Source organism: Plasmodium yoelii (genome assembly GCF_900002385.2).
Source record: "Plasmodium yoelii strain 17X genome assembly, chromosome: 1".
NCBI lineage: Eukaryota > Apicomplexa > Aconoidasida > Haemosporida > Plasmodiidae > Plasmodium > Plasmodium yoelii.
Window position 1 is genome coordinate 642,064 of NC_036173.2, and position 18,340 is coordinate 660,403.

The 18,340-nt window shown below is 20.3% G+C and overlaps 4 protein-coding genes and 1 pseudogene across 4 annotated transcripts, besides 1 other annotated feature; 4 read left to right on the forward strand and 1 right to left on the reverse strand.

Annotated features, from left to right (window-relative positions):
* Window positions 1-969: 969 nt before the first annotated feature.
* On the forward strand, window positions 970-4,169 carry PY17X_0114200 (fam-b protein; the record flags this gene model as incomplete). Its single annotated transcript, XM_722897.3, has 2 exons — window positions 970-1,044; window positions 1,242-4,169. 2 exons carry the CDS (start codon window positions 970-972, stop codon window positions 4,167-4,169), a joined length of 3,003 nt encoding a protein of 1,000 aa, XP_727990.3.
* Window positions 4,170-6,874: 2,705 nt separating this feature from the next.
* PY17X_0114300 lies at window positions 6,875-7,929 on the forward strand (annotated as a pseudogene).
* Window positions 6,875-7,929: a sequence feature (YIR protein, pseudogene;~PIR protein, pseudogene).
* Window positions 7,930-9,334: 1,405 nt separating this feature from the next.
* Window positions 9,335-10,324, forward strand: PY17X_0114400 (fam-b protein; the record flags this gene model as incomplete). The annotated part of the gene is made up of 2 exons (XM_022957860.1): window positions 9,335-9,385; window positions 9,551-10,324. The coding sequence occupies 2 exons, from the start codon at window positions 9,335-9,337 to the stop codon at window positions 10,322-10,324; spliced, it is 825 nt and encodes a 274-aa protein (XP_022811276.1).
* Window positions 10,325-11,182: 858 nt separating this feature from the next.
* Window positions 11,183-12,637, reverse strand: PY17X_0114500 (fam-a protein; the record flags this gene model as incomplete). The annotated part of the gene is made up of 6 exons (XM_022957861.1): window positions 11,183-11,206; window positions 11,360-11,590; window positions 11,684-11,787; window positions 11,956-12,025; window positions 12,162-12,360; window positions 12,507-12,637. 6 exons carry the CDS (start codon window positions 12,635-12,637, stop codon window positions 11,183-11,185), a joined length of 759 nt encoding a protein of 252 aa, XP_022811277.1.
* Window positions 12,638-16,278: 3,641 nt separating this feature from the next.
* PY17X_0114600 (uncharacterized protein) lies at window positions 16,279-17,447 on the forward strand (the record flags this gene model as incomplete). Its single annotated transcript, XM_723694.1, has 3 exons — window positions 16,279-16,296; window positions 16,420-17,295; window positions 17,382-17,447. 3 exons carry the CDS (start codon window positions 16,279-16,281, stop codon window positions 17,445-17,447), a joined length of 960 nt encoding a protein of 319 aa, XP_728787.1.
* Window positions 17,448-18,340: the final 893 nt, after the last annotated feature.

Here is an 18,340-nt window from a genome sequence, read left to right on the forward strand (position 1 = left end):
ATCATATAAAATGAAATAAAATAAAATAAAATAAATCGTTTTAAGAATTTTTTAATAATGTATTTTTAATTATTTATATATTTAAAGTATATAAGATTGTAAAAGTTCTTTATGAACATAAAAAGTCAAAGGATACATTTTTTGCTTTCAGTATGAAAATATTATATTATAAGATATAGGCCTTAAATAATATAATATATAACTGAAATAAAATGGAAATTTATTTAAATATAAATAAAAATGGCGTTTTTTTTTCAGGCTATAATATAGTATGTATAACATAGTATAGTATATTTTGTCACTGCATATGTATTCCGTATTATTTAATAATAATAATAATAATAATAGTAAAATAATAATATAAAATATAGCAAAATAATAATATAAAATAATAGCAAAATAATAGTAATAATATTTGGAATTATATTTAGGTGAGATATACACAAATAGAAAAAAAAAAATTATAAAGAATTAAAATTGATTAATAAATCAATATTTAAATTATAATTTTTTCTCAAGTAGTTTTATAAAAAAAAATTACAAAGAAAATATGATTAACTCGAAATTATTTATTTACAATATTTTTATAATTGCAATGTTGAAGTATTGAATATATTGCAAGAATGTTGATTCATGTTTAAAAATAATTTAATATACCTAAAAAATAATTATATGATAAATATTTTAGCGAATTTAGTGAATTTAGTGAAATTTGTGAAATTTGTGAATTTTTTAATAACTACCTTAACAGATTCTATAAATAACATATAAAATGAATGAATGGATGAATGGATGGATGAATGAACGGATAAATACATACCACAACTAATTGTATTGTTCCTATATAATAATTTCTTAACAAATTTTGCAATAATGAAAAATAGATATAATTATATTAGGATATAAAAATTCCATCATTCCAACAATTTTTATGTATATATGTTATTCAATGAATAGATAAAATTAAAAATGGAACCATTTAATATTTTAAAAAAAATTGTGATATTTCAGGTTATTATTTGTTCCTTTGAATATCCAAAAAATGTAAGTTGTTCATAATTTATTTGATTAATGAAAATATGGTTATTTTTTATCGTACATATATTATTTATTTTGTATGAGTTTTATATTATTATAATATGATGATGATGATAAAATATTTATATTTAAAATGCAATCAAAATTAATGATTATATGTAAATATATAAGTATATGTTGATGTAATTCTTATTTGTTTTCAGATTTTATACGATATAAGAAAAGGACAAAATGTATATTCTCAAACAAATTCAACAGTTTTTAGAAATGATAGAATATTAAAAGGTTCAAAACATGAATTAGATGTAAATTATTTTTACGAATCCGTTATGAGTATTGCATCTATGAAAGATGAACATGAAGAATGCGGTGAAACACAGGGTGAAAAATATAACGAACATATTGTAAAGTTGCGTGAAAATAACGAAAAATATAGAAATAAAAATAAATATAAAGAAACAGAAATATGTGAAGATGATTTGGATTATACAGATATTGATAACTATGTAGATGATGGGCAAGCAAGTGAAATTGATGAAATAACAAGCGTAGATGATGAACTACTAAGTGTATATGATAAAAGAGCAGATGTAAGCAATAAAAGGGCAAGCATAGATGGTAAAGGATCAGATGTAAGCAATAAAAGAGCAAGCATAGATGGTAAAGGATCAGATGTAAGCAATAAAAGGGCAAGCATATATAATGAACTAGCAAAAGTCGGTAATAAAAGAGCAGATGTAAATGATAAAAAACCAAGTATAGATGGTAAAGGAGCAGATGTGAGCAATAAAAGAGCAAGTATAGATGGTAAAGGAGCAGATGTAAGCAATAAAAGAGCAAGTATAGATGGTAAAGGAGCAAGTATATATAATGAAATAGCAAAAGTCGATAATAAAAGAGCAAATGTAAGCAATAAAAGAGCAAGTATAGATGGTAAAGGAGCAAGTATATATAATGAAATAGCAAAAGTCGATAATAAAAGAGCAGATGTAAATGATAAAAGGACAGATGTAAATGATAAAAAGGCAGATGTAAATGATAAAAGGGCAGATGTAAATGATAAAAAGGCAGATGTAAATGATAAAAGGGCAGATGTAAATGATAAAAAGGCAGATGTAAATGGTAAAAAGACAGATGTAAATGATAAAAAGGCAGATGTAAATGATAAAAGGGCAGATGTAAATGATAAAAAGGCAGATGTAAATGATAAAAGGGCAGATGTAAATGATAAAAAGGCAGATGTAAATGGTAAAAAGACAGATGTAAATGATAAAAAGGCAGATGTAAATGATAAAAGGGCAGATGTAAATGATAAAAAGGCAGATGTAAATGATAAAAAGGAAGATGTAAATGATAAAGGAGCAAATGTCGATAATAAAAGATTATGTATAGATGATGTCATATTATATATAGATGATGGTCATGTAAGTATAGATGATGATATATTATATATAGATGACGATACTGCAAGTATAGATGATGATGACATAAGTATATATGCTAATGTAAATATAGATGATTTTAATGTAAATACAAATGATGCTAGTGTAAATACAAATGATGCTAATGTAAATACAAATGATGCTAATGTAAATACAAATGATGCTAGTGTAAATATAAATGATGCTAGTGTAAATACAAATGATGCTAATGTAAATACAAATGATGCTAATGTAAATACAAATGATGCTAGTGTAAATATAGATGATGCTAAAGACTGTGTATTTGATTCTAAAATGAGTATATTTGATTCTAAAAACAGTCTATTTGGTTCTAAAATGAGTATATTCGATTCTAAAATGAGCATATTCGATTCTAAAATGAGTATATTTAATTCTAAAAACAGTATATTTAAATTTAAAAACAATATATTTAAATTTAAAAACAGTATATTTGATTCTAAAAACAGTATATTTGATTCTAAAAACAGTATATTTGATTCTAAAAAGAGTTTATTTGGTTCTAAAAAGAGTTTATTTGGTTCTAAAAAGAGTTTATTTGGTTCTAGAAAGAGTTTATTTGATTCTAAAAGGAGTTTATTTAATTCTAAAAGGAGTTTATTTAATTCTAAAAGGAGTTTATTTAATTCTAAAAGGAGTTTATTTGATTCTAAAATGAGTTTATTTGATTCTAAAATGAGTATATTTAATTCTAAAGATTGTATATTTGACGATAAAGCAAATACATATGATAATAAAGTAAGTATGTTTGATGATAAAACGGGTATATTTAATGGTAAAGCGATTATATTTAATGACAAGGCGAGTATATTTAATGGTAAAACGGGTATAGTTAATGGCAAAGCGAATATATTTAATGACAAGGAGAGTGAATTTGATGATACAGTATACATATTTAACGATAAATCAAGTATATTTAATGATAAAGCAAATATATTTGATTATAAAGTATATATATTTAATGATAAAGATGACATAGATGATAATGACAGTATATTTGATGATAGAGTATGTATATTGGAAGATAACGAAAATATAAATGATGATGATGATGATGAAAGCATAGATGATGATCAAGTATGGGTATTTGATGATAAATTACATATATTTAATGATAAAGTAAATATATTTGATGAGGAGAATAATGTAAATGATGATAAGGAAAATGTAAAGGATGATAGGGAGAATGCAAAGGATGATAAGGACAATATAGATGAAAATAGAGTATGTGTATTGGATGATATTACGGATAAATTTGAATCATCAAGAGAGAAAAATCATAATAAAATAAAATGTAAGCGAGATTTGGTTATACCTTCAGATAATCCAGTAAAAAAAAGAACAAGTTTTTCATCAGAATATGATCATTTTAAACGAGTAATAAATAATAGAAATATCTTGGTTATTGATTTCAATAATTATGAAAGAGAATATAATAGAATTATTTTCACAGATTATAAAACTCCCAAATATAATGGTCGTATCAATACTACGTTAAAAAAAAAAATAATAAATATGGCTGTAAATATAATAATTGGTATTTTAGTTATTGGGACTATTGGTCCTTCACTTCCTTTTATGTTTACAAAGAAAGAAACTTTTGGTAGTCAAATAAAAAAAATGTGGAAATTTTACAAAAAAAAAGTTCCAATAAAATTCCAAAAAAAATAACCAACTTTTATTATTTTATATGTTTAAATATGATTTTTTTGGCTATATTATTTGAATTTTTAGACAATTAGATATACATTAAATGTGTGATGAATTAATTTTATTTTTCATTTATTGTGAAAACATTTTTTTAGTTACTCTCTATATATATTTAATTATATGTTTATCCGCTTAATATAAATATTATTTTCTATATTTAATTGCATTTTTTATATTTTTAGTTTGTATTTTAAATATATTTATTAATAAGGTTATAAATAATATGTAGTGTATATATGTGTGTATTTGGCTTCATAACTTTTATTTTTATTTTTTTTGGTGCTTCTTTTTTATAATTTTATAATATTGATTTATTTATGCATGTTTATTAAATATGTATATATATATATAGTAATAACTTCGAACGATAAAATATATTTATTATAATTCATAATTAAAAAAATTTTATATTGTAACAAAAAAGAGAAATAATAATTAATACGAAAAGGAAAGTATACATTTTTGTTCATAAATAATAATATTTGTATAAAGTATAATATAGACATTATCTATTTTAAGGTTAAAATTTAGATAGTCATATATGAGAGTTATTAAAATAGTATATTACAATATTTATTTATTTATTTAAAAAATGAAAATCATTATATTATATTATGCATATTAATAAAGAATATATCTCAATGTCATAATAACTTTTTAAAACGTCTATTATAAATATTATTATTATTTTTTTGATTTTTATATTTTATACTTTTGTTAAAATTTTAATTAATATTAATAGAAATTGATTTATGTGCTTTTATTTATTTTTCATAAAGATATAACATTATATTAATAACAATTATTTTTAATTTCAAAGTTTTGAGATATATTAAATTGCAAAATGTATAAACATATTATATTTAAAAATGGTTAGAATTAAAATATATGAATATGGAAATAAATTTTAATAACATATTTTATTTTTAGTAACCTTTTTAATAAATAAACAAATTAAATATAAAGAATTAGTATTATTATGAATGTGAAATATTTTTTATTTTTGGAACCGTAATATAATTATTATATAAATTATATAGGAAAAGGTATGTAATTAATTTGTTTGGAATTATAATTTTGTTATTGTATGCATATAAATTTGTATATCAACATTTTAAAGCTGTTTCTATGAAATAATATATATGTTCTAATATATTTATTTTAAAAAAATAAAAAAGAGAAATGTAATACATCGACATTAAGTATTTATATTGAGTGTACTAATTAGATCGTTATATATACAGTGGTGTAAATAGACAAAAGAAAAGAAAAAAAATAATAATGGGAATAATAATAATGAACAGAGTAATAATAACAATAATGAACAGGGTAACAATAACAATAATGAACAGAGTAACATAACAATAACATATTGATGTTCTAAATACTAACACCTGTGTTGTGATTATATGATTCAGTTAGATGCATATATAATCTTAAGGTTATAATAAGACTGAGAATGTATATAAAATGAAAAATTTATTGTTATAATTTTTATAAGTAATAATTTAATGTAGTAATATTAGAATTAGCACTACCAAGAAAAACAATAACAATTCTAATAATAATTCTATAATTTTACCTAAAAATATATTTTTTTCTATTATAGAACTAAATATAATTTTATTACAAAATATGCAATATATAATAATATAGTATATATTTAGGTTCTAAGTATAAATATGTTAATAAAAATAATAAGTTGTTTTATATTATTTATAAAAATTTATCATTACTAAAAAACCATGAGAAGTTGTTAAAATTATAAAGTAGAGGATTCAAAAATAACCTAAATGAAAATGATTTCATCTAATTGGTTTTATAATTTAAAATTAGTTTTAAATTTTATTATCTATTAAATAGTTAATAATAATGAAAAGAATAATATGAATTTCATATATACTATTCTAAAACTATTTTATGTCTATAATATATTTAAATTTGCAATTGTTTAGGTTAAGCTGAAATGTACAATATGTGTTTTTTAATTTTAAACAGATGCACACCATATGTAGCATACTATTATTTATTAAAAATAATTTTTGTATAAATAAAGTTATTGCACATTCTAAAATAAGTTTTTAACAATTATAGTAGTCATATATTTATAGTAGCATGTTCTTTGAAACAATTTTATTTAAAAAATATAGAGAATAGATATTTCTTCTCTATGTGTAAACATGTAATTCTAAAGAGCGACATTTTATTTAAACTATTACAATATTTTACATGATTCTATGATAGTATAATTCTGAATAATATTAAGAATAGTGATATTTACCATATGATAAAAATGTTTCAAACTAATAAAAAATTAAGATAATTTAGTTGATTGTCATAAAAATAAATAAAATATTCCTTTGTTAACAATATTGTATTATTACTCCATATGAATTTAAATAATAAGAATATCTATATTTATGGATATTAGATGTGTGTATAACTAAAATGAGTACAACATATATGTGTTGCATATTAAAATAATATGAAAAAACTAATATATAGATAATAAATAAAATTATATTATAATAGATAATGAGGCAGTAAGCACATATTTTTATATAAAATTATATGTCTTTACATTCTTTGGATGTTATATTTCTATAAAATATGACTAAACACAATTTTTATATCTTTTATTAAGATATTTTTTATTAATTTTATAAATATTTCGCAATGTTAATAAATATTTTAACAACGAAATTGTGGATGAAATCAAATTTAATTCTAGTAAGGGTTTATTCAAATATAATTACCCTTATGATAAAAAAAGTAAAAATAAAAGATATATCGATTTTGAAAAAAATTACGAAAGAATTAACACAGTTGGTAGATATTTATATTACAAATTAAATAAAATTGATAAAAATGTAAAAGATGATGAAAATAATGATCATCAGTATATCACTTCAGATAAGACCATAGTTCCATTTTAGAAAGACATATGGGCAATTATAATTATTGGAGAGTATTAGGTAATAAGAATTATTTGAAAAGTAGTAATATTGCTTACATGAGTCAGTTCTATGAGCTATTTTACCAAATATGTAATAAAATTCATGAATATAACACAAATGGTGGTACAATAAATGATATTGGAAATATTACCACCAAATGTTCTCAAGCATATACAAAAATATATAATAAGGTTGATAAATATGGTCCATATATTAATTTAATGAACAATTTTAAAAAAAATATATGATAACTTTAGATATTTAGTCATAATGGGTAATACAATAAATAATTGAGGTACAGTTATTAAAGAACTTACACCAAAAATGATCAGAAATTCTTATATAGATGGATTTGTAAATTAAGAATGTAAACAAGTTTATTCAAAAAGTGCAAAGAGTAATACAGATGATGCATCTAATTTATTACAAAAGCATGGTCCAAAATATAGTACAGATTCATCAGACATAGAGAATGGAAACACACATCCTGGAACTGACATTAAAATGAACAAAAAAACATCAACTGGTGTATAGTAACAAACAATAAATTTGATGTAGTGAGTATTGGTACTATAGCTATCTCAATATTCATTATTCTACCAATTATGTATAAGGTAAATAAGAAGAAAATTGTTAAATATACAATTTTTAAAATATTTTCTTCATAAATAATTATGAATAAAAAAATGTGTCATATATTTTTCCTATTTTTATGTTAGTATTTATCACTTGGGTGGGGAAAAAATTGGAGAAAAAAAAACTAAAAGATTTATTAATTCTGTGAATATTATTATTATTATTACTATTATTACTATTATTATTATTACTAAATATATACAAACTTATGCACGTCGACCCTGCACATTTATTAATTTATTTTTTGCTAATTTTTTAAATTTTTTTTTATAAAAGAAAAAGGGATTATTTATATGATAAATTTAAAGAATACTAAATAGCAAATTTGTTTATTAACATATAGAAGTATTGTATATATGATATAGGTCAAGAGCTTGTTTCTTATTTTATAATAAAGCATAAAATAAATTCTCTAATATAGGGAATTATAATATTTCATTGGTTTTGATTATTATTTATCAAAGTCAAATATTGTATTGTTTAAATAGAAAAGGTGTCGTAGCATCTGTTAAATAAATATAATAAAAATAAAAGTTAATAGCATTAAGTATATTTCACTTTTCGACTTGAGATAAAAATAAATTGGTTCTATATGTATTATTTTTATGATTTAATATTGTAATTTGATTATATTTGAAAATATGAATATTTTATACTATTTTAATAGAAACCATATATATATATATACTTGATGGTGTATATTCCTAGATATATTTATAAATAAAATTACTACACACCAATTTATGAAAACCAAATTTTACAAAAAAGTGGTAAACAAAATATAGAATATTATTAAGTAATATTTAAAATTGGAGAAATATAACAATAAAATATAATAAATTAAAAATAATTTAAATGTAAATAACAACGATGATTCGTTAATATTTTCATTATATGTTTGTATTTATTTACATATAAAATATATATGTATCTAATATTTTATTATTTTAATAGATATTTTTAATGTGTTCATATGTAAACAATAATAGAAAATATAAGTTATAAAATATTAAACCCGTATCACTAAGTACATCGGTATATTATAAATTATTTAAAACATTATTTGCAAAAAATAAAAATTAGTGGAAATTATTATATACATATATAATAATATATATGTATATATATATTATATATATATTTTTTTTTTTAATTAAAATATTAAAAATTGTGTATTTTTTAGAGAAAAATTAATATTTTTTTGAAGGAATAATATAATATTTATATCCATAATTACTTGTAATGAATATAACGAAGTTGATCACATGGTTACACATTAATTAGTTCGATTGAAAATGGAAAAAATTATTAATGAAATAAATTATGTTTTTTATAGATATATCATTTATTCATAAATTTTAGAAAAAAAAAAAAAACTAATAAATATTACTGTTTTTTGAATAAATATTACTATTTTTGAATAAATATTACTATTTTTTGAATAAATATTAAATTATAAACATTATTTTAAATTACATATATTAGTTCATTTATTTGATAAATAAAGCTAAAAATGAGTCAGTATTTTTAAATATGTTTTTTTTTCAATTGTTGTTTGTTCTTTTGAATATCCCCAAAATTCGGGTTATACATTATTTTCTTTTATTATTAATAATATTTCATTACAGTTTTCGTATCTATTAGTTTTGCATTAACCTTATATTATTGTTTCATGTATTGGTAAAAAATTTAAGTTAAACAATTCAAATTAATTACACACATGTTAATAAATATTTATTTTTTTCTCAGGGATTATACTTTGTAAACGAGGGAAGCATATTCCTGAAAAATAATATAACAAATTTTAGAAATAATAGAATATTAGTAGATGCAGACAATCAATTCGATTTAAATGAATTTTATCAATCAATTTTGAGTGTTGCAGATCAATTTGATGAATGCAATTGTAATGACAAAGAAATACAATATATTCGAACCATTATAGATTCACAATTAAAGAATCATAAAGCAAATAATACATTACCGAAATTAAATAATATAAATAAGAAAACGAGAAAAACAATTAATGAAATTCAAAAAGAATTAGAAGAAGTAAAAAAAGAGCTTGATAGTAAAAGAGATAGTGAAATAGGAATACAACCGATACATGATAAAGTAACAATAATAAAAGATGAAAATAGTTATGTATCAGAACAAGAAGACTTTAAAAAATTGGAAAATTCTGAAAATATTTTGAAGACCGAAGATGGTAAAATTATAGATAATAAATTGGATGATAAAGATAACAAATTGGACGATAAAGATAACAAATTGGACGATAAAGATAATAAAACTACATCAATTAATAATTATAAGGAGCCCAAAGTAAAACGAAGGTTTAAAAAAATAATAAAAAAATTATTTAAGATAATGATGACAAGTTCAACTTTTTTGGCAATAATACTATCATCAGGACTTATAATTCCATTTATGCTTTTAATTACACGGGGCTTATTTGATGGAATTAAGAAATGGTGGAAAGTTTATGAATTAAACATTAAAAAATCAAAAAAATTAGAATAATAGCTTTTCATTATTTTGTTTTATTATATTTGTTTAATTGGCTAAAAATAATATATTTAATATTTTATGGCATAAAAAGTTACATTTTTTCATATTTTATGGAATAATGAAATTTAATTTTATTGTTTGTTTCATTATAATATATATTTTGATTTAGTATATATTTTAATTTAATATATAAATAATTATTCTTGTTTAGTATTTGTCAAAATCTTATTTATCCGTATTTCCATGCATATATATGATATATTGATGGATTTTGAATTTACTCATTTTTACTTAATATTTATAATAATTTTAAATAAATTTAGATACATTTATTAATAAGATTATAAGGTATATATAGTATTTAGGGTTTTGTACTGTGTGTTATAATTTTGTTCTATGGAATCTTTGTTTTGGTGTAGAACTATATTTTTATTAATTTGTTTAACATTTTATTATATTTATTTTTCTATAAATGGTGATTAAATATATATATCATCCCTATATGTTTAGTCTTGGGATGATGTCTATGTTTGTAAACAAAAAAAGGATGATAAGTATTAAATGAAAGGTGTATCATAAATAAAAGATCTTCATAAGTAATAACATTTATATTTGTAGTATTCACAAAATGAATATATATAGATGCATCCTAATATTAAAAGATATAAACAAATCATGTACAAAAAAAACATTTTTAAAACAAAAGAACAATTTATGATGGTAATTTAAAGCAACCATTATGCATGGAAACAAATAGTTTTATTAACATAAACATTATAATATTACAGTGCTGAAATGTGTATATATATATATATGTGCTTATTTGTTAGGGGAAAAATCATTTACAACATTTCCAATAATGCATTTTTGTTAAAAGGAAGAATGTCCATCAATCTAAGAAAAAAAACATAAATGGATGAATATATAAAATGTTTATTTTTTTACAAATTATAGTGTACATTATAAATATGCAGATTTATTTAAAACATTATTTTTTAACAATTGTTGAAATAAATTATTATGTTATTAAATTTGGATATCGCTTACAGATTCGATATAAATGACATCAACAGATCTTTTTCCTTTTTCAATGAGGTATCCAGCTATGTTAACAAAAGTTTTTTTTAATTTTCCTTTTCTAATATCATCTTCAGAATCAATTTCTGTTGTGAATAAATTTGCGTTTTCTATTATTGTGTTTTTATATTCTTTATTGGAAGGGTTGTGATCATTTATATTTGCTGAAGACATGACAATTATAGCTTTGTCTTCTGATATCTACAAAATTAATAAAAATATATTGCATAAATTATTGTGAATAATATAAAAAATATGATTTATAACGAAATAGAAAAGGAAAGTTTTACTTACTTCAACCTTTTTAGCTAAAGCATAAAAATATTTTTGACGGCGTCCAAATTTTTTTTTGTAACGTTGTTGTATCATTACTAAATTTGGATTATACACACGGGTAACTTTAAAAAAAGATAATATTTTTGCATTATGTAAAATAAAATATTATAAATTTGAAAATATGGGAAACAATAAATAGTGTCATATAACAATGGTAATAATAAATCACGAAATGTGAATAAATAGTAACATAATATATTAATTTGGCTAATTATTTATGTTTTGTATACTTTTAACATAGCCATTATTGAAAAAATTGCTACGATTAGGATTCCATAACTCGTTTATTATTTCATTATACTAATGGAAGCAAAGAGAAATATATGTATATAAATTATAATCATTTTTTTAATTTTAATTTAGTTTATAATTTTAATATTGTTCGTTAATTTGATACCTTATCGGAATCATAAAATTTAAATTGAATTTTTTTAACATCTGTATGGTTTTGATGTTTTTTTTTATAAAAAAACATACTATTACCAGGATTTTTTCTACATAATTTATAACCATCATTACTTGTAGCATGATATTCTAAATGTGTTACAGCCTCGTTCATAAGTTCCTCTGCGTTTATAGTTTCTTCCGGATTGATACATAATCGATCCTTGTTTTGTGCATATATTTTTTCTGAACTATCATTGATAAAAATTAATATATTTTTAATGTGTACAAAAATAAAGGTATTGTATTTATAACATTGGTGTACAAGCATATATTTAATATTTTCATAATGAAATATGTAATATGCATGTATATATATATTGTTGCATTTTCTTACATAGAACAATTATTTTTTGATTTGAGTGTTGTGCATTTTCTTGGAGCACGCTCGGTTGCAAGGGTTTTATTGTTCACATATACGAAGATGGTTAAAAGGAAAAAAACAACTTGAATATAAAATTTATTCATTTTTGAAGTTTACAAACAAAACATTAAAATATATATTAGTATTTTTTTTAATTAAAAATTAACAACTCGAAAAGTTGTACAACACAATTAAAATTGAAGTAAATAATTTTATCCAATAAAGTGTAAAAAACAAATATTTATTTTAAAATAATACAAATTATTATTTAAACGACAATTTTGTATGCTTTTATCAGATTTATAAGTTTAATATATTTTTAATTTAAATAATTCAAGCACAAAACAACATCAACAACAGAACATTTCATAAATAATGAATATCAAAAATGTTATGATTCATAATATCTAAAAATTAATAGTTTTAATTATATTATATAAATGACATTTTGAACATATAGAATTATGAATACATATGTTTTATATTTATAATTGATTAACCTTATTCTAAAATTTATAAAACATCCCATTACGTATGGAATCCATATATACTTACATTAATAATTAAACGAGCTCATAGTGATATAAACGTTAGATTAAAATATTTTTTTTGCTATTTTTGTTCGTTTGCCTTACAACATTTCTTTGATAATTCATAGTTGTTAATATAAAACATGGCTATTATATTTTTAAATATTAAAATAGTTAATTTAATCTGAGAAATGCAATTAATTTTATTTATAGCTAATACTATTATAATAACCATATTTTTTGCCTCATCATAATAACAGTATGATAAAATTTATATTATGAGAATCAAACATTCTGTGATTTTTTGATTGGTTTTAATACAAATTTTACTAAATAACATTTTTCTAGCCAAATTGTTAATTTTATAAAAATTATTTGTTGGTAGTAATATTGACACCTATATTTTTTTATAAACGAATACAAATTATAAATTCCCTTTTAATAGTAAAACAGAGAATATATATAATAAAAAAATACAAATAAGTAAAATATAAAATAAAATAAAATAAAATATAAAATAAAATATAAAATAAAATGTAAAATAAAATATAAAATATAATATAAAATAAAATAATGAAACATAAAGTTGTAAAGTCAAGAAATATATATATATTTTATTTATTTTTTAATTATAATATTCTTAATGTTGAGATGTTCATGTTTTATGGGTCAGAGTTCTGTACTATGAGTTATAGATTTGTTCTATGGAATCTATGTTTTGGTGTAAAACTACATTTTTATTAATGTGTTTATAATTTGATCATATTTTATTGCCTGTAAATGTGGGTTAAATATATAAGCCATCTCTATATGTTTAATCACGAGATAAACTTCAAAAGTCCAAATATACAACCACAAAATGACATAAACTAATATGAAATGGGTTATATAACATTTTTTCCATAAAGTATAATATATACAATTGCATGTTAATATATATTTAATATGATTAAAATAAAATATATATATTGTATATATTAATATAGATATTGGCTATATATGAACTCGTATTATACAATATCATAATTGCCTATTATATAAAGCTTGTTATCAGAGACTATATTGAATTATGCACATTATAATATATAATGCATTTCTTTGTTTGATGAACATTTTATTTAATAAAGTCTATAATTTGTGTCACTGTTATTTTGATTTAAATTATATTACATCAATTGAACTGTAATAATAGATATTCATAAAATATAGATGTATGAGATATCGATCGAGAATCGACAACATAACATCATCTATATATATTATTATGCTTCTAAGATTTTTTAAGTTTTAATTGTAGTTACTATTCTCTTTTGGTATTAATAGAAGTTTCTTTATACGCTTTAATTTATTTTCATAAGGTATAACATTAGATTAATCACTATTCATTTTTAAATTTTAAGATTTGAGGTATATATAAATTGGAAATATATTATATTATAACTAGTTAATTGAAAAAAATATAAGTATATTAATAAAGTTTTATGTTATAGTTTGTTCTAATAGTTATAAATAATATGATAGATATAATATCGTTGTTATCATATACCTATACATATAAACTAGTAAAACATCATACCAATAGCTAATATTGAAATATTGTTTTATTGTGAAACCTTCATATAATTAAATGTTAATATTAACTTTTTCGAGAAGGCAAATAATAATTAATTTTCTTTGAACTAATAATATTTTTATAGGTTATTATATATACACAAACTTATATATTTATATTTTAAATATAGTGCTATTACGAAATAATATATATATTTTAAATGTTATACTTTAAAAAAACGAAACAAAAAAAATTACTAATTGGTTTAAAATATTTCTCTTGAGTGCATTAATTATCTCATTATAGTATACAGTGATATACCATTCGTAACAACAATAATAATATTAGATTATATATTATTTTATTTGATTCGAATACATGAATATAAAGTAGTTATATATATTATTAAACTTGTAATAAGACTAGCAAATGAATAAAATGAAAAATGAATGTTATAGTCTTTAACTATTATACCGTTAGTGCGACAATATTAGAATTAACACTGCCAAGCAAAATAATATTAATAATTTCATAGTTTCCTTAAAAATATAAAAGCAAACTATATATTTAGAAAATAATTCTAAGGAATTTTTAATGTATACATGAATTGGAAATTTTAATGGTAGAAAATATAAAATATAATTAAACTATGTAGAATAAGTAAATCTTATATGGCTACATCCTTGTCTTAAAAAAACATACTTCCCTTATCTCTCCTATCTAAAATGTAAATATAGCAACCTAATTACGCATAGTTTTCTATTATGCTTTAAAATTTGCATCAATAGTATTTATATGTTATATATTTAATATTCACTAAGCTATATTTTAAAAATATTTACATACAAAGACTTATTTAAGCTTATAAATAGTTTACTATATATGAGGCACTGTTAAGTGTTGTTTAAAAACATAAAAAGATTCCCCAATATATTCGACAATTACCTAATACGGAATATTTATAAATTAGAATATGTAGAAATAAAAATAATGTTATTGATAATGCTAAAATAGAATTGGAATGTATATATATTAAATAAAAATAATATTAAAATTATGTATATGCAATTAAAAAAGGAAACATTACGACTTAATTTGTAAATATTGTAATTTTAGAAAAAACTATATTATATATTACAAGAAACAAGTATATAAGTATTTAATTTATATTATTAAATAATTATTTATATACTTTTAAGGATTATAGTAATAATGGATTTATTAATTTTTACATATTTACAGGTTCATGCGTATAAATATATTTATTAAAGCATGAGAAACAAATTTGTATTTTTCTATATCGAAACATAAATATAAAGGGATGTATTTTAAACTCATTACAAAATTACTTACATTTTTATAATAAAATTAGAATGGATATTATTAATCACCATGCATTTAAGGATAAATTATCTTATACATATTAAAAAAATGTATTAAATATCTCCAATTTAAGGCAGTTTATATAATCTCAATAAATTATATATAAACTTACTATTGTATTATTACTTTACATTAATTTTAAGTTGATATAAACATAAAATGTGTTTAACTACAAATAATTGTCATATAGAGAATCCAATTTTACTTCCCCTATTTTGATGCAGTATATATGAAATTAATATGATGTACTTAATTTATAGTTCAAAAATAATTTTCCAATATGGCAATTAGTAAAGTGGTACATACAATTTCTGAATAAGAATATTTGTTATTACATATTTTTGATAATATATTATCTATAGATTAATAATAAGTTAATTTGAATAGACATTTTTATTTGATTTTTTTAAATGTTTTTTAGTGTAGTGAGTTTACTACTTTTTGGAAGCTTTTTCCCGATGGATTGAATGATTCTAAAGAATATAAAATTAATCCTGGATCGTTCAAGAAATACTGCCCTGATGGAAACTGCAATAACGATATCGATAAGATTAATGCTGGATGTTTACGGTTAATTTATGATTTTTTCATTAAATCTGGTTTTTCAGCTGATCCCGATACTCTTAAGAGTGATACAGTATGCATTATAATATGGCTAGGTTATATTTTAAGCCTAAAGTCACATGAAGGAATCAAGACAATAAACGATTTTTATTCTAGTCATATAAAAGATAACGCGGAATACTCTAAGCATAAAATTGGTGATAAAAAATATACCGATTATAAGAAGATCATAGAAGAAACAAAGGAATATATGGATATTAATATTAATATTAATGATATGTCTAAATTTTATGAATTACTTAAATTGTTATGTAATATGTATACTTCTTATGATAATAATAATAGTAGCCAAGCTTCAGAACATGCTGAGAAATTTGCTAATGGATATACAGAACTCTTTGATAATGATAATAATAATGAGGGCAATTCATTCAATAAAATATTAAATGTTTTATCCAATTATTATAATAATATGGGAAAAGGTACTCGCTTTAATAATACATCAATAAATCGTCCTTCATTACCAACAGAAAAAACACCCAAAAAAGATAATACAGAAGGTACCAAAGTAACTAAAGCAACTGGATCATCGAGTGAACCAGATAGATCAAATATTGCAACGACACCACAAATTTCTAACATTACATTATCAGAATCATCACTAGTAAATAAATTAGTTATAGTTTTACCGATATTAGCTGCAATACCAATTTTTTTGGGAATTGCTTATAAGGTAAATAATAAGAAATTTAAAAATTATTTAATTATATATATGCAAACATTATCAAAAAAACATATTTTATTAACATTTTATATTAGTATTCGTTATTTGGATTTCGGAAACGATCAAAAAAACAACATTTAAGAGAAAAACTAAAAAAATAAAGAAAAAAACTGATCATTAATATATGATTCGAAGAGTAGTGGCTATTTCAGGAATAGTAATAATGTTTGATATATGTTAAGAAACTGTCTATTTAGAAGTAAATAATTTTTGCATAATTTTTATGTAGTTTTTATGTTGTGGGTCAGGGATAAGTATCATATCTTTTTTAATTTTTTATAATTTGAAAACTAATTAAATATATATACCATCATGCATGTTTAATCACGAGATGAGTCTAAATATGCAACTCAAAAGGACCATAAGCTAATATGAAAGGAGTCGCATAACATGTTTTCATAAGTTATAATACTTATGTCTAATTTGTTCATATATATAAATGGGCAACATTATAATTTCACATTATATATTTTATTGCTAGTTTTTGAATAAATATACATAAGAACCCTTATTATTTATTATATAAGCATGTTAATCAAGGTGATATATTTAATTATCCATGATAATATATTTTTTTTATTTGATGTAACATTTTATTTAGTAAAACTTATTATTTGTATCATATTTGTTTTAATTTAAATCATGCTATCAAATTGAATTTTAATAATATATATTCATAAAATATAGACGTATGGAATATCGATCGAGAATCGACAATATAACATCATCTATATATATTATTATGCTTCTAAGGTTTTTTGGAATTTTAATTGTAGTTACTATTCCCTTTTTGTATTTTCTTTATATTTATATTAAAATTAATTAGTATTAATATAAATTGCTTTATACGCCTTAATTTATTTATCATAAGGTATAATAATAGATTAATCACTATTCATTTTTAACTTGTAAGATTTGAGGTATATATAAATTGGAAATATATTATATTATAAGTAGTTAATTGAAAAAAATATAAGTATATTAATAAAATTTT